Here is a 20,648-nt window from a genome sequence, read left to right on the forward strand (position 1 = left end):
GTGCAGTCAGTTTATATCCTTCTTTTCCAGGAAGAACGAGAAGCTTCAGATGCCAAACTGATGAAGCTTAAACTTCAGGCCAAAGCCAAACTGGCCTCTCTGAACAAACGCATTGAGGAGCTGACAGAGAAAAGATCACCGATGCCTGCACAGACCTTACCAGAAGAGCAAGTGTGTCCCAAGGTTGGGAGAACATGGCTACTTAAAAGATGTTAGCATCTACTACTAACCTGGTGCCACCCTACATTTTAGGTCCCAGTGAGCCAGCAGGTCTTGTCTTGTTAGCAGGACATTGTTAGCAAGGATGTCTGTGCTGTAGGAAGCCGGTCTGTCCAGCTTTCTTGTACTGCAGGTGCCCTTGGAATACACAACCTGATCTCCTCAAGGGTATGGGCCAGTTTCACTTTGCATATCTTCAGTAATCTGTTGTAGCCAAGTTCTTCCCTGCAGAAGTTGCCTGTGTGAGCTGAGTTTCAAAATGGTACCTGTCATGTGAGTAAAGCAAAGGAGAGGGAAAGTTGGCTGGAATTCAGGAACAAGGAGGTAAGGAGGCCATTAAAAGTCAAAGGCAATAACTTAAATAGAACGAAAAGGAGGAAAAGCTTATCAGTTAGTGTAATGTGGCTTTTAAAGAGGCCTACTCATATTTTTTTTTTCTAATGTAAGGCAAAGTTACCCTTCCAGCTATTGTACTAACTTAATTATTGCAGTAATCTCCACCCATGTAGCTTCTGTGCCACCATGAAGTTTTATGGTTAACAAGCCATAATTGTGTAAAGTTAGGTAAAAAATGAGGGGAAAATGTTCTATATCAAGACATTAAAGAAGCTATTGCTCCCATTCATGCTGCTAATTTTTTAAAGCCTAAAATTGTTCTGCTGACCACATAGTTTTGTTTAAAGTTAGTAATACTAGAGAAGGGAGAAGTAATAAAAGTCTAAACAGTTTGCAGGACATCAAGTGATATTTGCAATCGTAGAATGGTTTTGGTTGGAAAGGACGTCAAGATCATCCAGTTCCAACCTGCCACAGGCAGGGACACCTTCCACTAGACCAGGTTGCTCCAAGCCCTGTCCAAGAACTCTGCCAGGGATGGGACATTCACAGCATCCTTGGGCAACCTGTGACAGTGCACAAGCTTTGTTTAGCTTATGCATATATAGCATTTGCAGACCTGTGTGCTGTTACATTACTTTATGTAGACATGCTGTTGTGGACTGAGTGTTCTTGCTTCAAAATTCAGATTTATCAGTAGAAGAAGGAAAAGGAGGAAAAGCTTATCAGTGATTGTAATGTGTTTTTTAAAGAGGCCTACTCATATTTTTATTTTTTTTCCTAATGTAAGGTGAAGTTACCCTTCCAGCTATTGTACTAAGCGTGGCAAGGTCTTGTGTGGAGTTCTGTTCACTTGGAATTAGGAAAGAGAAATTCTGAGAACAGCAACAGACTTTCCATTCTCCTGTCATCTTAGTAGCTGCTTTTACTAGACACTCAAAATAGCTTGGCTATTTAGTTAACCCAAGGAAGAGAGGAAACATAATTTCTGCGGTAGTATGAGGAAGGTAAACACCAAAAACTTGGGGAAACTGTTAAAGTGAAAGGACAATACTTGCAGGTGAATGGATGGCTGTAAATTAGTCATTGAATACAATGAATGGTCTTCTAATTAGAGGAATGAGGCCTTGATACTGTCTCCAGTGGAAATGGTGTGGACCAAATCCTTATTGGTTTTGGGTTAGCACATCATTTAAGACAAGTGATGTTACAGCAGTTATCTGCAATATTATGTATTTGACCGAGAAAGCACTTTCTAGATACTTTCTTGTGAAGTTAGACCTACTGAGAAGCTACAGATTTCTTTAGTTATTTATAATTACTTCTCATGTAGATGGTGTCTTGAGTAATGGTGTTATTTCATAGACAGATACCTGTCATTTGGAGATGAGAAATTTAGGTTAGGGTTGTATGTTGTGCTGAGGTGTTGAACATTAGTGGTTCCTTTGTAAATCATGAGGGATAAATACAGCAAAGGGCTTTTTTTCCCCTCTTCATGATGGGGGACCCCAGGGAAAGGCTCTGTGTTAAAAGCCCAAAATGTAACAGTACCAATGAGATATATGACTCCCTGATTTTGAGAACTGAAATACCAGCTTATAACTTTTTATTAAATAGTTGGTATGTGTTTACAGAACAGGTGAGACTCCTCTTAAACTTTTAAAGTGGCTAAACACAAATTATATTCTAATTTATACATTTTGGAAAAACATATTTCAAAGCTTGAGCTCTGGTGACTTTGTGGTTGTGTTACTGTCTTTAATTGTAGCACTTCATGTAGTGGCCAGTGTGTAAGGACTTCATCAGAATCTTTTCCAAGCCCTGAAAACTAGTCTTAAGAAAGCAAAGTAATCCACTGATCTTTCCCCCTTAGCAACTGTTTAGCCCCGGCCTTATAAATTGTGTATATCCCTGGCTTCTTACAGCTTCCTCCACTTCGTTCTTTTTTCCTCTGTTCTACTGAGCTTAAGTGGAATTAGTGCTTTCCTTGTCTGCCTATTCTATGTGCTTCTAAAGACCTCTGTAAGTGACATGTATTTTGAGCAACAGCAACTTCTTGCTTGTTCTTATTACATGGACTTGCAAGTCTGTCGTGGTTTTAGCCTTCATAAATTTTTCAGAATGGGTTTAAAGGATGTAAATACACATACGCTCCATATGTTATTGGTGATCTTTGGCCCAATACCTGTAACAAGGAAAAGAAATATACGTTTTGTATATATTCAGTCAAAAGTCCCCAGTACTCAGTGCTTGAAGTAGTTTGGAGTGCTGAGATCATAACGTAGCAGGATATTTTTCCTGCTTCTCAGTGACATGATTGATATGCTGGACCTACTACCTGACTCTGTGCTAAGCAGGTGCAACTGTGCTGTTTCAGAATTGCTTGCCATACAGGTGGTCTTTGAAAGACAAATAGTGCAGGTGTAAGTGTGCTGGTGTGTCTGAGGTGTCATAGCTGAAGCATGTGTTTTATGCAAAATGTTGACTAAGTTTAAATTTTGTGGTGATAAACAGAGGATTTTAGTGCCTTGGGAGCAGAATTAATGATTGGTTGCGTGTTCCCTTTGCTTGTTTCTAACAGGTTCATTATTATAAATCTGTTTAGTCTAAAGAGATTTCCACAGGCATTTTCTGTAGTTTAGAATATTTAATGTCTGTCCTTATGTCACATGGAGAGTACTCTTCTATTGCTAATTAAAAAACTTTCATTTCTTGTATTATAGAAATCTGAAATTAAAAAGTCTCACAAATCAAGCTGGTCATATTGTAGTTTACATATTACATTTTATTTAAGGACGATATGTATTAGTTTGTGGTAAGCATTCATGGTATTAGCCGTTCCAAGGTGATTTGACGCTTCCCAATGAGACACCTTGTTCATAGCTACGCAGAAATAGGGAAAGTGGTTACATGATATAGGACAACTTCATTTAAGAAGCAAAGAAAATGTAAAGTTTAAAAAAAATTAAGAACTGTAGAAATAAGCATGTGGTCAAGAAGCTAGCATGCAAAAGCATTCCAACTTTTTTTTTTTTTAATTGACCAACAATACTTCTGTTTTTCTTCCCCACTTCTTCCCTCTGGCAGTGTCAGAATAACCAAAATACAAGTGAAAGGCATAGAGAGGAAGCTGAAGCACTAAAAGAACTCCTGAGTGAGCGAGAAGAGACTGTTCAGAATCTGAAGGAACAGCTCGCTCTAGCCAAAGTGAATCTGAAAGATGCTGAAATCAAATACGCAACACAGGTACAGAAAAACTATCTATTCATCAGTCTATGTGTCGGTTTCCCACCCCACTATTTACACTGAACAGCTGAATGATAGTTCAGCTGGAAATGACCTACAGCGATCATCTGATCCAACTGCCTGACAGCTTCAGGGCTGACCAAAAGTTAAAGTATTGCTACTAAGGGCATTGCCCAAATGCCTCTTTAACACTGACAGGCTTGGGGCATCGACCACCTCTCTGGTAGTCCAGTTCCAGTGTGTGACTGCTCTCTTGGTAAATAAATGTTTCCTAATGTACAGTTTGAACCTCCTGGTGCAGCTTTGAACCATTCCCATGTGTCTTGTTACTGGATGACTCAAGACTCAGTTGTTCCTGAGGCGATGCTGCTGCTAGGGAATCTGGCTAAGTTCTGCAGCCTGGCAGAGGCAAGGCTGCCAAAGCTCTGTACTCCTCAGTCCAGCCAGTAATGTGGCTGAGAATGTGTTCCTGGCCGGTGCACATGTGCCTCTCCTGTATACATGTATGACCAGCCACATAGATAACACAGCCAGAAGCACCCAGCACTCACATACACAGTGAGTATATGTATACATATGATGTATGTATGCATATGTATACATACATCCTCATGTTATCCCTCTGTGGCAGCTCAGATGAGAGTATACAGATGTACTTTGTGGATCTTGCCAACACCTGTCATTAGACACTCAATCTGGTCCCTGGATTCAGGTCTCTGCAGTTGCTGGCGTGTGGATATGCAAAGCCTCAGGACTCACAGTTCCACTCCAGCTGCTGGTACAGAACTGTTGCTCACACATGTGCACAGAGCTGGCTGGAACTCCACTGGTCCCTCCAATAGCCATCCCCCTGTGCTGGCTTGCATTTTTAGAAAAATGCAGGTGTTAATGCTTGTGTGCACGCGTGTACCCCATCACCACACCTGACCAGGGGTCCTGATCCTTCTGGTGGCCAACCTCCCTGTGCTCTCACTTTTAGAGACACGGGAATGTGCATGCATACAGCTGACCAGGGCTCCCCCGGTCTCTCCAGTAGCCAGCTCCCTCAAAGATATGCACATACACAAAAGTGATATGCTTGGCAGTCCTGGGGTGAGTTTGGACTTGATGATTTTAAAGGTCTTTTCCAGCCTCACTGATTTCTATGATTCTAAAGCAGGTCTCATCATTGAAGACCTTCAACACCCTGTGGTGTTTAGTAGCTGGCCGGATCTTCCTTGGTCCAGTAGCCAAGTCTGCCTGTGGTTGGTCTCTTGGGCCACATCCCCTCTCTGTCTTAGCTCCCAGGTTACTTCGCCTACTTGCCAGCTAGTCTGGCTTGATCCTCACTAGTGATCATACAATCACTTGTACACTGACACTCATTCCTGTTTCTGTCACTGTATACACACAGGCCCTTTGATCTGTGCTCCCACTGCAGAAAGTGCAGAAGAACTGCACTTAAGTTCACTTGGTCTAATCTCCACAGTTGCTGGCACCATGGACATCACAGGCCCTTTGACCCACAGTCTGAAAGTATTCTTTCAGCTCCTAGACTTACCATTGCCCCTTTGTGTTCTACTGTGAATGTGCAGAGGAGCTTGTTATCACATAAAGTAATAGCTCTTATGTTACATTGTGTTTATTTTTAGAAAGATTTCTGTTAATACTCTGCATTGCAGGTTTAACTTTTCATGTGTGAATTGGGCTCTTTCCAGTACAAATAAAACACCAGAAGTTTTATGGACTTGGAATAATGTTGTAATCATATTCTTATCATTTTGCTTATTTGTAGGTGAAATTCTATGGTTTTGCTTTCTGAATTACTATCTGCTTTCTGAAATACTGTCAGTTAATATATACGTATTAGACAGATAAAGATACCACTTGACCAAGGTGGCATATAGGATTATAAAGCTGAAGACCTAATTGCATACATAATATGCTGGTACATGTTGAAAGAAAGCCTGTGTGTCTGTCAAGCTCATCACCACCTTGGTTTTGGTTTGTTGGGGGTTTCTTTTTTGTTTTGTTTACTTTGTAGCTTATGTTTTCAGCTGAGCTCCTTGCAGGAAGTGATTCAAGAGAAGGAAGCTCTCCTGGAAGAGCAGGCTCACCAGCACCAAGCTGAATTGCTCAAGATAGTGGCCCAGTCGGATATGGAAGTAGAAATGCAGCAGGTATATTTGATATAATAATCTTGTTACAGGATGAGAAAGGAAAAGAAATTTTAACAGTCTGCTGACACCCCAAGAGAGCAATTCTCATCAAAGTAACTCAGAAGGGGTGAGAAGAGATACAATTTGATTGTTTGGGTTTTGGGGGGATGCAGGTTTGGATTTCACAGCTACAGGTTGGGCAAAGAAGAGATTCAGAGCGGCCCTGCGGAGAAGAATTTGGGGGTGCTGGTCGATGAGAAAATGAACATGAGCCGGCAGTGTGCGCTCGCAGCCCAGAAAGCCAACCGTATCCTGGGCTGCATCAAAAGGAGTTTGACCAGCAGGTCAAAGGAGGTGATCCTGCCCCTCTACTCTGCTCTTGTGAGACCTCACCTGGAGTATTGTGTGCAGTTCTGGTGTCCTCAACATAAAAAGGACATGGAACTGCTGGAACAAGTCCAGAGGAGGCCACGAGGATGATCAGGGGACTGGAGCACCTCCCTCATGAAGATAGGCTGAGAAAGATGGGGCTGTTCAGCCTGGAGAAGAGAAGGCTGCGTGGAGACCTCACAGCAGCTTTCCAGTATCTGAAGGGGGCCTATAGAGATGCTGAGGAGGGACTCTTCATCAGGGACTGTAGTGACAGGACAAGGCGTAACGGGTTAAAACTTAAACAGGGGAAGTTCAGATTGGATATAAGGAGGAAGTTCTTTCCTGTTAGGGGGGTGAGGCACTGGAATGGGTTGCCCAGGGAAGTTGTGAGTGCTCCATCCCTGGCAATATTCAAGGCCAGGTTGGATGAAGCCTTGTGTGGGACGGTTTAGTGTGAGGTGTCCCTGCCCATGGCAGGGGGGTTGGAACTAGATGATCTTGAGGTCCTTTCCAACCCTAACTATTCTATGATTCTATGATTTTCAGAGTCCTAGCTTCAAAATGCTCATTTGCTATCAGTTAAGAAGAAAGAACAATTTAAAAGAAGTATTATGTCATTGTGCTCCAGTTCCCTATTTTTGAAGCAATGGTGAGCTTATCCCACTGCACAGGGGTTCCGGAATAAGCATTAACAAAAGCCAAGTTATCCAGGCTATTAAAGTAACTTATGAAAACTAGATGTATGGATGAAACTAGGAAATCCTGCCTTCTTATGTTAGCCTCCCAGATACTGGTATAGCACTGTCTTTCTCACAGAACCTGTGTACACTTCAGAGAAAGCTAGAGGAGCAGGAAGCAGCTCTTCCGGGACAAACTCAGGTGGTAAAATTGCTGCAACAGGAACTAAGTACTGCTGAACAACAAAACCAGGTACCTTTTCATGTTTTGCTTATTGCCTTTCTCTCGTGTGTAAGTGGTGGATGCGTCATTTGTCAGTGGCTCAGAAGTTACCAGAGTAACTTGTTTCTGGCACCAGTTTTCCATCATAAATTCAGCTGGGGGCTCCCTCAGTCATCTTTTAGAGCTGCAGGTTTCTATGCATAGGTTGTAGTAGGTGCAGGCAAACAACAGGAATAGGGATGCTACAGCAGCCACCTCTAGTGACCCAGATTCTGGGCAGGTGGACAGAAACAAAATCTATGCACACTCCATGCTGCTGTTTCTGGACTGCACTGTCCTGGCCAGATGAGAGCATAGACAGATATTCTTTGGTATGTCTTGCTGAGAACTTGCTGGTAAGATGGCATAGCTTTTGGAATGGTGTTGGCTCTCATTTAATCATTTTGGAGCATGAGGAGAATGAGGTCAAGTTGTGCATATATGGTTATATATACATGTGCCTCTTGAGACAGGGTTTAGTATACAGTCTTCAAAGGCTTATTTGCAGGTATAGGATGAATGTATTTTAATTATTTTTTTAATAATATCTGAACTCCTAAAAATAATTCTCCATCCCTTTAAAAAAATACTGTATTGGTCTCATGTTAGGAGGCTGCACCATCTCTAGCCACCCTTGTGCTGAACCTCGCTTTGATTAGTTTTACACACACACTGCTCTATTTTCTTTTACTGTGTTTCCCAGCCAGGTTTACTGGTGGGACCTCTTACCACCAGGAAGAGGTGAAGAACCTCATGGAGCCTATTTGTACTTGCTACTGATTACATTGCTCACCAGGGTGGAGTGGTGGCATAGATGCCTTAATGGCATGGATGCTGGGGTCCCCTGACTCGCCCTCTGTGTGTTTGACTCCCCTCATGTACATTGTAAGGTCAGAGACCTTGGAAGATATAAACTTGAGGCCATGTGGCTGAAGCTTCTCTTCCTATCCCTAACTAAAGACAGCTCCTCACCAGCCTCCTCCTGAAACCAGCTGTGCTGTGCTGTTCTGACCCTCCACAGCTCCAGGAGGAGGAAGCTTGATGAAAGGAGTTCTGGCAAATGTATGGTCTCTTTCTGTTCTTAAATCTCTGGTCAATGTCAACCACTTTTTGGGATCTTTCTTGAAGCACAGAGCACTCTGAAGCACTCTTGTTACCTCCAGTTCCCTATTTCAGCATTTTTTAAGCCCATTTCACACACACATTTTTGTTCTGGTTTGGTTTTGTTTTGTTTAATGGTACTGTAATTGTTGAGTCCCATCTCTGTTGTTCCAGTCCTTTCCTTTCTGGGAAGCTTTCTTTCCTCTAAAAGAGAACTCATGGCCACTGTTCTGTTGTTTCTTTCCTTTACATTCCTCTCCTCTAAATTAAGACTTTTCTTTGCCAAAATTCAGAGTTCTTGTTTCTCCCAGCATTGCTTTCTTCCAATTTGCAAATAGTAGGGCAGCTTCATTCAAACAAATTGAGATTTCTGCCATATTTATTTCCTCCTTTCTGCTATGTAGGTATTTGAAAAGGATTTAATGTCAAGCTTAAAATATAATTCAGGTACTTTGCTTTGGCAAGGTGTTGAATTACTTGAGAGTTAATTTCCATATCCTTTTACAGACACTTGTAGGTCAGTGCCAGAAGATGGAAGTGGATGTCAGTTCCCTGAGGGATGCCCTAGATGCGGAGAGAGAACGGTCTCAGGATCTCAGAGAGAAGATGGAGCTAGAACTAGCTGAGTGGAAGCTGTCCTCCCATTGCTTGCAGGAGGAGGTGCAGTGTCTCTCAGTGCAGCTGGAAGAAGCAAGAAGAGCACAAGCTGAATTAGAGGCAAAGTGTAAAGACCTGAAGAAGGAACAAAGGCTGCAGGTGGAAGAGAAAAACGTGCAGATCAGTGGTCTTAAGGTGGCTAAGCAAGAGCTGCAATCTAGCCATGCTGCCCTTGTAGCTGAAAATGATCAGCTGAAACAGGATGCTGACCCTCTGATGCTGTCTGCCAACAGCAGTGCTACAATACAGAAACTACAGGGTAAGCAAGCACAGCAGTTCAGTGAAGCACGTTCTCATGAGCTTAAGGATCATTGGGCTGCCTTCTGTTTGTATTTATAGTAACTCATAAGAAAGTCTTGGTATAACAATTCCTAATTGCATAGGAACATAGGAGTGCTTGTGTTGTATCAAACTGAAGATCTCTTTAGTGGGATCCCACGTTTCTGTTTTTGGCAGTGACCAAAGCCAGTTGCAAGAGGAGGAGCGTAAGAGCAGGGCAGCGTATCTGATGCTTTTCTTGTGTATTGTCCCAGCCTATGATCTTTCAAGGGTCCTAGATTTCTTGAAACAGATTGAAGTTTTTTAATTAATTTTTAATAACTTGTTGGATTTGTTTCTGTCAGCTTATGTAAATTCTTTTTAGGTATGCCACATTCATTAGAGTCTGAATTTCTACAGAAATTATAAGTAAAACAACCAAGGAAAACATTTTCTCTCTAAGCTCCTATTACAACTAATAACATTGATCTTGCCTCAAGCTATTATTTGAAAAGGTTTTTTTCCCAGCCCTGTTATGGCCCAAAACTGAAGCAGTGACCGAGAGATAAGTGATCTCATATACTCTTGTGCCTACATGTAAATTGGATGTTTCAGCAAAAAAGGCAAGAATGCACCCTAATCCCACTTTTTCCTCTCCATTAGGAGAACTTGTACAGAAATCTGAAGAATTTGTCTGCTGTCAGAATGAGCTGAAATCCCAGTCAGTAATGCAGGTCTCTGAATTGGAGAAACAGGTATGATCTTTTCATATCAGTCTCCTGAAATTTTCCCATATGCTGGAGATCTGAAGTGAAATTAAATGTTTGAAGTTCTTTCTTGACATATTCTTGAGAAAGGCTTTTATGGGTTGTCCTGGGTTCAGCAGTAGCAGTTAATTTTTCTCCTTCTTGGTAGCTGGTGCATCACTGTGTTTTGACTTTTTGGCCTGGGAACAGTGTTGATAATGCCAATGTTTTTAGCTCAAATGTTTGGTCTGGCCAAGGACTTTCTGAGCCTCATGCTCTGCCAGGGAGGAGGGGAGGCTGGGAGGAAGCAGAGACAGGACACCTGACCCAAACTAGCCAAAGAGGTATTCCATGCCACAGCACGTCATGCCCAGGATGTAACGGAGAGTTACCCCGGAAGGGCTGGGGCACTGCAGGGTTGGAGGAGGTATCGGTCGGTGCTCAGCTGGGGGGAGTGGGGCGAGTTATCAGTTGGCTGGTGGTGAGGTGTTGTATTCTCTTCCCTTGTTATTTCCTTTATCATTATTATTATTGGTGGTAGCAGTAGTGATTTGTGTTATACCTTAGTTACTAAACTGTTCTTATCTCAACCCGTGGGAGTTGCATTCTTTTTGATTCTCCTCTCCGTCCCTCTGGGTGTAGGAGGAAGGCAAGAAGGGGGGGAATAAGTAAACAACTGTGTGATTTATGGGTGACTTTGTTTAAACCACGACATGGGTTCTCTCAGCTGATGTGCAAACAGTTTATAACTATGGAAACCTGGGAAGAAATAGGAGTCAGTCTGAGTAATTTAAAAATTTCTAATGGATTTGGTTCACTGGAAGATTAAAATGCATGTGTAAACTGCATTGAAATTTATCGTTCTCCCCTCCATACTGTGTTTAAATAGGATGAAACAACTTCACAGGAAAAAATAATAGATCAGGAGGATCAGAAAGAGACTTCACTTCTACCCACGAAAAACTTGGAAATACAGGAAACTGAAGGTGGTATGATTATCCTTACCTGTTTTAATATTCGTAAAGTATTTAAGAGTTTTTCTTGCCTATTTTTAGCTAATAAACATAGAATCATAGAATCATAGAATAGAACAGTTCGGGTTGGAAAGGACCTCAAGATCATCTAGTTCCAACCCCACCGCCATGGGCAGGGACACCTCACACTAAACCATGCCACCCAGGGCTCTGTCCGACCTGGCCTTGAACACCACCAGGGATGGAGCATTCACAACCTCCCTGGGCAGCCCATTCCAGTGCCTCACCACCCTAACAGGAAAGAATTTCCTCCTTATATCCAATCTAAACTTCCCCTGTTTAAGTTTTAACTCATTACCCCTTGTCCTGTCACTACAGTCCCTAATGAATATAGTCCATCCCCAGCATCCCTATAGCCCCGCTTCTGATACTGGAAGGGTGCTATGAGGTCTCCACGCAGCCTTCTCTTCTCCAGGCTGAACAGCCTCAACTTTCTCAGCCTGTCTTCATGCGGGAGGTGCTCCAGTCCCCTGATCATCCTCGTGGCCCTCCTCTGTACTTGTTCCAACACTTCCATGTCCTTTTTATGTTGAGGACACCAGAACTGCACACAATACTCCAGGTGAGGTCTCACAAGAGCAGAGTAGAGGGGCAGGATCATCTCCTTCGACCTGCTGGTCAAACTCCTTTTGATGCAGCCCAGGATACAGTTGGTTTTCTGGGCTGCAAGCGCACACTGCCGGCTCATGTTCATTTTCTCATCGACCAGCACCCCCAAGTCCTCCGCAGGGCCGCTCTGAATCTCTTCTCTGCCTAACCTGTAGCTGTGCCTGGGATTACTCCGACCCAGGTGTAGAACCTTGCACTTGACATGGTTAAACTTCGTAAGGTTGGCATCAGCCCACCTCACAAGCGTGTCAAGGTCCCTCTGGATGGCATCCCTTCCCTCCAGCGTATCAACCGGACCACACAGCTTGGTGTCATCGGCAAACTTGCTGAGGGCGCACTCAATCTCAGTGTCCATGTCACCGATGAAAATGTTGAACAAGAGCGGTCCCAACACCGATCCCTGGGGGACACCACTCGTTACTGGTCTCCAGCCAGACATTGAGCCATTGACCACATTAAAACAAAAAAAAAAAAAAAAAAACTTGGTTTTGAGTGTCTAGTCATGTAGACTGGTAGCGGTAATATTACCACTCTGTCAGAACTGTAGTATAAAAAGATGAATTCCCCCAGTTTTTGACTTCAAGATACGGTGTCATAGTAAATAGTATTGGTCCCAGTATGGACCCTTGAGGGACACCACTCACTTCTGGTTTCCACTTGCACATGGAGCCCTTGACTATAACTCTTTGCATGCAACCGTCCAGCCAGTTCCTTATCCATCCAACGGTCCAACCATCAAACCTGTATCTCTGCAATTTAGTGGCAAGAATGTTGGTGGGGGAATCCTATCAAAGTCCTTACAGAAGTCCTTACAGAAGTCCTTACAGAAGTCCTCCTGATATCATGTCCTCAGTTAAGATTAAGTATATCCAGAATGCACCTGGAAGGATTCCATAAACTTCCTTAAAAAGCAGGTCCTTCCTTTGTGGAAAGGAATTCCACCTGAACATTGCAGTGACTTCTAGAACTTCACTGTCACATCACTTAAAAGGTCTTTTCCTATGCATGTGTGCCTACATGTTTACTTCAAAACAACCTGGTTTTTGTTGTAATTTTGCTTCCAGTGGGTGTCTTGAACATTTGGTAACTGACTTATTTTTTTCAATTTTAACACTGGGTGATGTAATTTCTTTAAAATGAAAAAAAAAAAAAAAAAACCCAAAAAAACCACACCAAAAGATTAAATGATTAAAAGATTAAACATGTAAAAACTCATCATCTTTCAAGCCTACTCTGTAGGTTCATCTCCTGATGACTTTCTAATTTGTCAGTCTTATTTCAAGTGGGATGCCTAAAAATGCCCACATTACTCCAGTCGTAACTTGAGTAGAATGAAGTAAGGGTTTACATATAGTTACCTTACAGTTTGCGATTTCTGATGATTTTCAAGCAGACTTCAGTTTGCCCAGAGAGGTGGTGGATGCACCATCTCTGGAGACATTCCAGGCCAGGCTGGATGTAGTTCTGGGCAACCTGATCTAGTTGAAGATGTTCCTGCTCATTGCAGGGGGTTGGACTAGATGACCTTTGGAGGTCCCTTCCAAACCATTCTATGATTCAGCAAATGCTTCCAAACTACTTAACTATCATTTTCTAACATATAAACATTTTTTAAGTATTTGTACAGTCTTTTAATTTTCATGGGCTTAGCAGCCCATTTTACTAGTATCCCTCTTGCTGTCTTTACTGGCCACCTGGATTCCTTAACCTTTTCTTGAAGCAGCTCTTTGAGTGATTGAATGTCTCTGAGTTTACCCGTTTCTACTTTCCCCTCTACACTAAGAAAATGGACAAGAGTTAGGTTAACAGTTGGACTCGATGATCTTGAGGATCTTTTCCAACCTAAATGATTCCGATTCTGTTATCTTCAGGAAAAGCCTATGAAATTCAGGCAGTTTCAAAGACATCTGGATTGGGTGTTCAAGATTGTTTGTCAGAGTCATTGTATAGGTAATTTAACATTAGATCTAAAGCTTTCCCTAGTTCACTTTAGGAAGAAAAAGTTGTTAAAAGACTACAGTATGGTATGACTTGATAAAGGAAAGTAATTTTCACTGCAAACAGACAGAGTGCTTTCCAGATATTAGAATTCATAAAGCCAATTCATCTGAGCCTCCTAAAAATGCATACTTTTAACTTGGCAAGTACCATTTTGTATGGCTGATTATATATAGAAAAGGTTTAAAGAGGTACAAGTTAAAACATTTTGCCATATGTTAATGCTGTGTTGTCATGGTTTAACCCCAGCTGCCAAATAAGTCCCACACAACTGCTTGTTCACAATGCAGCCAGTGGGATAGGGAGGGGAACTGGAAAAAGGGTAAATCCCTGGGTTGAGATAAGAACAGTTTAATTATTTAAATAAAGTACAGTGTAATGCTACTACTGAAAATGATGAAAAGGGAAATAACAAAAAGAGAAATATAAAACAAAAAAAAAACCCAACCCCCAAACAAACCGGAAACTAACAAATGACAGTGATGCACGGTACAATTGTTCAGCACCTGCTGAAGAAGAATTAACTCTGGAAGTTAATTCTGAAGTTTCTGAAGAAAACGAGCTCTGTTACAGCTGAAACCAGGACATATGTCCTTTGAATGCTCAGAATTGGAAAGTACAAAATTTTTATCCCTAACAGAACGGAGATCGAAGGCTGACAGTCCTTTCATCACATACCATGGCATACCTAAAGTAAATCTATGTTACTGTATATGCTAGTTTACAGAAATGTAAGTGTAAAAATATTCTGAGTCAAACAGCAGCTGAGTTCTTGCACCAGTCTTGACTTGGGCCATAGCTCTTGAGGGTCTTATTCTTCTCTAATTTTAACAATTTCTCATTTCATTTTTAGCCAAATAAAATTTAAAACATTTTGCTGCACTAGTTCTTTCTTTTCTCTCCTGTATAAAAGTGTTCCTTAAACTTTATCAGCTGTGCTTTAATTGTTATTTTCTAAAAGGTGCTTACACCAGCATCTTCTTTTGGTGGTTTGCATTAAAAAAAAAAAAAAGACCCAACACGAAACAAATTATCCAGTGACAAACTATAGAGTGGGTTGGGTTGGAAGGGACCTTCAAAGGTCATCTAGTCTTTCCCCTCTGCAATGCGCAGGGACATCTTCAACTAGATATGAGTTTATATAATTTGTATATCTGCACTACTAGTGTTACTAACAGCTGTGTGCCTTATTCTTGAAAGCTCCTGAAAGAATATCCTGTTACTCTTTAAATCAGGTTTTTAACTTTCAAAGAAATCGTTTGTGTTTGAATATTTCAGAAATACCAAGCTTGGAACTTGTTCTCCAGGAGCCTCAGCAGGAAGCTGTGATGGTTGCAGAAAATGCAAAGCAGGTAATTATTAAGCTGCTGAAATAAGCTAAAATTAAAATAGGTCAAGGACTGGCCTTAAAACAGATAAGCTGTTACGGCCTTTTTTAATAATCCTCTTTGAAAGGTTATTATTAACTGGATTAATGATGAAAGATGGAAATAGCTTCCAAATACTGCTTGTACTGTCTTCTTACCAGATTGGATTTCCCTTTGCCGGCTGTGTGGAATTCCTGTGTCCTTCATCCACCCAATCCATATTCATGCTATTTTCTTCCTCTTATAAGAGTCAGTTCTTCAGCAAAACCATAGGCTAAACTGAGGTAGATCTCAGGAAATACAATTCCAAAGGCTCAGCTGCCATTCTAGGATGCCAGCCAACCCTATCCATTCCCACTGCCTTGATGGGGATCTGGCAGACTGACTGGAGGAAGCTGAGTTCTCTTTGTTAAGTGGGAGACAAGCAGACTCTGGTAGTACTCTTCTACTGTGAACAGCTGCAGGTCCAGCTGCAGTCAGTCTGTTGGTGAGAACAGTGCAGGGTTACATACCTGCTGCTTTGCTTTATACTCAGCATGGTGATGGAGATGACTGCCTCTGTATGTCTGTACTAAGAACTTGTAGAACTTTTAGCTTAGAACAAGGCCTGGGCTCTTTCCAGGTTGCTCTGCCCTGTTCCAGCCTGCCAGCAGAGGGAAGAAAATACTGTGTTTTATCTAATATATCCCTCTCCAACAAAGAGTTAATAGTATATATATTACTGTGAAGTATTAGGGCAAAAGTTGAAATTTGGGACTCATGTTGGAGCTGGAGAAGGCATTTTGAGTCAGGTCATTCTGCTTGACTTCAGACCGTTACATTCCAGCTGCTTGAAGTTGAGGTGTAAACTGGTAGATCAGTGGGTACACTCACACACGCGCATGCACGCGTACGGTCTTTTCAAGGGCAGATACAAGCTTTTGAGCTATTTTCTAGTCTCCTTTGTAGACAGTGGAGATAACAGGTTCTTTAGCGTATGATTCACTTAGACCAAGGTGGATGTTGAAGATGGGTGTCGTGGTTGAGACCCAGCCAGTAACTGAGCACCACACAGCTACTCACTCACCCCTTTCCCTGGGTGGAATGGGGAAGGGAATCAAAAAAATGTAAAGCCCATGGGTGGAGATAAGAGCAGTTTAATAACCAAAGTACAATATAATACTACTACTGATGATAAGGGAAACAACAAGGGGAAACTAAAAGGGGAAAGGGAAAACAAAGAATAACCAGCAGTGATGCCCAATACAATTGCTCAGCACCCGCAGACCAATACCCAGCCCAACCCAAGCAGCAATCTGTCTTTTCTGGGTAGTTGCCCCCAGTTTCTATCCCAGCATGACGTGGAATATGGAATATCCCTTTGGCTACTCTGGGTCAGGTGTCCTGTCTCTGCTCCCTCCTGGATCCAGGGGTCAATGAATTCAACCCTAGAATTGTCCATTTCAATGGCTTACTTCTAAAAAGAGTCTGGCTAAATAGCTTGCACGTAAGAATTTACACTTGGACACCCGTATTTTGCATTTGTTCATCTTAGCTGTGACTTTAGGCCAAGATACATGTGGATCCAAACCCAGTTCAGTGGTTTGGGTGATGTGCACAAGTTATTTTGATGCATATAGAATCACAGAATCATAGAATAGTTAGGGTTGGAAAGGACCTCAAGATCATCTAGTTCCAACCCCACCACCATGGGCAGGGACACCTCACACTAAACCATCCCACCCAAGGCTTCGTCCAGCCTGGCCTTGAACACTGCCAGGGATGGAGCACTCACAACCTCCCTGGGCAACCCATTCCAGTGCCTCAGCACCCTAACAGGAAAGAATTTCCTCCTTAGATCCAATCTAAACTTCCTTTTTTCAAGTTTTAACCCATTACCCTTTGTCCTGTCACTACAGTCCCTGATGAAGAGTCCCTCCTCAGCATCTCTATAGGCCCCCTTCAGATACTGGAAAGCTGCTGTGAGGTCTCCACGCAGCCTTCTCTTCTCCAGGCTGAACAGCCCCAACTTTCTCAGCCTATCTTCATGCGGGAAGAGAAACCTCCTTTGACCTGCTGGTCAAACTCCTTTTGATGCAGCCCAGGATACGGTTGGCTTTCTGGGCTGCAAGCGTACTGTTCATTTTCTCATCGACCAGGACCCCCAAGTCCTTCTCCGCAGGGCTATTCTGCATCTCTCCTCTGCCCAACTTGTAGCTGTGCCTGGGATTGCTCCAACCCGGGTGTAGGGACTTGCTCTTGTCATGGCTGAACTTCATAAGGTTGGCATCAGCCCATCTCACAAGCGTGTTGAGGTCCCTCTGGATGGCATCCCTTCCCTGCAATGTATCAACTGAACCATACAGCTTGGTGAGGGCGCATTCAATCCCACTGTCCATGTCAGCGATGAAGATGTTAAACAAGACCGGTCCCAACACCGATCCCTGAGGGACACCACTCGTTACTGGTCTCCAGCCAGACATTGAGCCATTGATCACAACTCTGTGTGCGTCCATCCAGCCAGTTCTTTATCCACCGAGTGGTCCATCCATCAAATTGATATCTCTTCAATTTAGATTCAAGGAAAGTGTGTGGGACAGTGTCAAATGCTTTGCACAAGTCCAGGTAGATGACATCAACTGCGTTCCATTTCAGTGCTTGGAGCTTGCAAAGGCAAAGTGTTCTAGAAATTTGGGCTAGCGATGATTTCCTTGTGACCTGTTAGTACCCTGTACTTGCATTCTAGGTATTTACAGCAAAAGTCAATTCTGAATACTTCATTTTGTTTTCAGTCTTTCCATTTTGGGGCTGGGTAGTGGTTTTTTTCAGTTGCTTTTTTTGGAGTGGGAGTGAGTAGCTTTTCTTAGGGACACTTTACTCAGTTCTGACTTACAGTCTCTTTGTATTTTAATGCAAACCATTTCCCACAGAATTAGTACTAAGAATCAGGTTTTTTGTTGTGAAAGCCAATGTGTGTTGGGAGCTAGCCAGAAATACTGCTATTCAATTTAGGTGCTCTTTAACTTGTAAGTGGACTTTTCAGAATGAAGAAATTAGTAGATGAAGTCTCAGTTCCTGTATGGATGTCAACAGCAAACTAACCCATTTCCTGAGCACTTTATTCAGCATCTTTGTGTGGGTAAAAAGAGTTTGTGTGTGTGAAATAGCAAAATCTCCCCATTTTTCCAGTGCGTTCTGTCATGTTCAACAGGCAGGTTCTGTCCTGTCTGACAGAGAAGCGGGAGACATACAGCAGTTAGTAGATTGTTGTGGGGTGATTTGTTATCTGTGTGGTGGAGCCTGGTGTAAGTTTCCTGGGAAGACTCCAGATTCTTTATCTGCTGGAGTAGAGGCACAGTGAGTGTAGTGGTAACCACATGACTTCTCACTTTCTCTGTGTCATGGGTTCAGCAGCAGCAGTCATTTTTCTCCTTCTTGGTAGCTGGTGCAGCGCTGTTTTTTGACTTTTGGCCTGGGAACAGAGCTGATAACACAAATGTTTTAGTCTGACCAAGGACTTTCTGAGCCTCATGCTCTGCCAGGGAGGAGGGGAAGCCGGGAGGAAGCAGAGACAGGACGCCTGACCCAAACTAGCCAAAGAAGTATTCCATACCACAGCATGTCATGCCCAGGGGGGTAACTGGGAGTTACCCAGAAGGGCTAGTTCACTGCAGGGTTGGAGGAGGTATCGGTGGGTGCTCAGTCGGGTGGGGTGAGTTTTGGGTCGGCTGGTGTTGAGGTGTTATATTCTCTTCCCTTGTTATTTCCTTATCATTATTATTATTGGTGGTAGCAGTAGTGATCTGTGTTATACCTTAGTTACTAAACTGTTCTTATCTCAACCCGTGGGAGTTGCATTCTTTTTGATTCTCCTCTCCATCCCTCTGGGTGTAGGGGAAGGGAAAAAAGGAGGGGAGTGAGAGAGTGACTGCATGATTTATGGCTGACTTTGTTTAATCCACGACACTCTGCTTGGGTGTTTCAGTGAAGGGTTATGGATCTGTAATGAGTCTCTTTGAAGCAGTAAAGGTGCGAAGGAAGTTAGTAGAATCTGCATTCATCAATATAATAACTTGCTGAGACAGGTGTTAGTCTTTTGCTTAACATCAAAACCAATTTACCAATTTTTAAAAATATCTTTCTTAGGCATCAGAGTTACATCTAAAGTTGGAACTGATAGTTTTTACTTAAAACTTGGCAGAGCAGCAGGCAGTTAAGATACCTGTCTTCTAATGCAAAGATCAAAACTAAGTATTTTTTCTTCAACCAATAGAACAAAAAAGTTGGACCTGAGGTGAGATTTGAAGACTTGCAGACTCTGGAAGCTCCAGCCTCTTACATAGACTGCTCTTCTACAGGTGAGGACACAGAATAAGGCATGTAACAAGAAAATTGTGGAAATCTGAGAAGTTTCAGGGACGAATCTAAGGTAATTCGGAAAGAGAATCTTTGAAGTCAGAATCTAAAGATATATAGGACATAGAAAAGATGCACATGAGATAGAAGAGAACATGGTAATGTGGGATGGGCAGGATATATCAGAAGAGAAAAAAGAAGTGGTTCCTGAGATGGGAAGGAAAGAAGGGTTTGAAGGAGGGTGTGTTTGTAGATGCAAAAGTTGATGTATAAGACACTGAAGAGAATTAAGATAAGATGAAGTGGGTTCCTCTCTGCAAGCCAGCAAATGTCTTTTTATGTCTGGAATTACCACCACCGCACTAACCCAAATTAAAAAAACACCAACCAACCAACCACCACCAACAACAAAACCCCACAAAACCCCAACAAACCAAACCAGTCTGCTACCTAGTTCTCTTGTCTCTTTACCTCTTCATTCTTCTGCAGAGGTTAGATACAGTGCAGACTTAGGTGATGCCAGCATGCAGCACATGCAGGAGGTTTTGCATATGCAGAGCTATTGGGATTGTCTGGTGCAATGCAGGTTCAAACTGTTTTGTTGGTGGTTTTTTTTTTTTTGTCTTTTGTCTTTCTTACCTTGGAAACTAGAGAAGCTCCGGTCTCTGTTGTCTCCATTTACATACTGACTTTACATGTAGCATGTTATCCTGGTGGTGTTCCTTTTATCACTAGGTGTGTCAGGAGTACTGGTGAATTCTGAAGTGCAGAAGCCTTTTGATGACACTTCAGTGCTCCCTGAGGTAAAAATTTAGTCTGGAACTTTTTTTTCCTCTCGGTATTGTATGTGTTTAGTTTAAAAGCCTCAGAGAGCTGTTTTATTAACATCCTGTAACTTAAGGTGGTTATGACACTGCAGCAGGTTGTAAGAGAGAGCTCTCCTTTAGCAGTTCCCTGTAAACTGTTTCTGCCCTTCAGACTGAGGAACAGACTCACGAGCCTTTATAACACAAGAAGTTGACTTATTGGTAGGCTGCTGATTCATTCTTTCTGGGAAGGATTTGTGACTGCTTTTCTCTTGTTACCTGTTTCTGAGGGTGGGAGGAAACCTTAAGGTAAATATTTGGAAAAAAGAGCCAAGCACTTTGATACAGATGCTTTGTCTAGTGCTCTCACTCTGAGATGGACACAGGTGGGAATATGGGCTTCTACACTCTTTCTTTGCTGTGTTAAATTGACAAATAGAATGGGGAGCAAAACCTCCTCATTCAGAGACTATGGATAGGATGCCAG

The 20,648-nt window shown here is 42.5% G+C and overlaps 1 protein-coding gene across 3 annotated transcripts in view; it reads left to right on the forward strand.

Moving 5' to 3' along the window:
- Positions 1 to 20,648, forward strand: part of GOLGB1 (golgin B1) — a 49,881-nt gene that overhangs the window by 4,288 nt on the left and 24,945 nt on the right. For all 3 annotated transcript variants that reach the window (XM_065678506.1, XM_065679202.1, XM_065680000.1), the window contains 10 exons: positions 31 to 183; positions 3,643 to 3,801; positions 5,838 to 5,960; positions 7,128 to 7,241; positions 8,859 to 9,267; positions 9,930 to 10,021; positions 10,902 to 10,998; positions 14,932 to 15,005; positions 19,273 to 19,357; positions 20,091 to 20,158. In XM_065678506.1, the coding sequence (XP_065534578.1) occupies positions 31 to 183; positions 3,643 to 3,801; positions 5,838 to 5,960; positions 7,128 to 7,241; positions 8,859 to 9,267; positions 9,930 to 10,021; positions 10,902 to 10,998; positions 14,932 to 15,005; positions 19,273 to 19,357; positions 20,091 to 20,158 (1,374 nt within the window). The remainder of the gene's footprint in view (positions 1 to 30; positions 184 to 3,642; positions 3,802 to 5,837; positions 5,961 to 7,127; positions 7,242 to 8,858; positions 9,268 to 9,929; positions 10,022 to 10,901; positions 10,999 to 14,931; positions 15,006 to 19,272; positions 19,358 to 20,090; positions 20,159 to 20,648) is intronic.

This window comes from Lathamus discolor, chromosome 1 (genome assembly GCF_037157495.1).
Source record: "Lathamus discolor isolate bLatDis1 chromosome 1, bLatDis1.hap1, whole genome shotgun sequence".
Classification (NCBI taxonomy): Eukaryota; Metazoa; Chordata; class Aves; order Psittaciformes; family Psittacidae; genus Lathamus; species Lathamus discolor.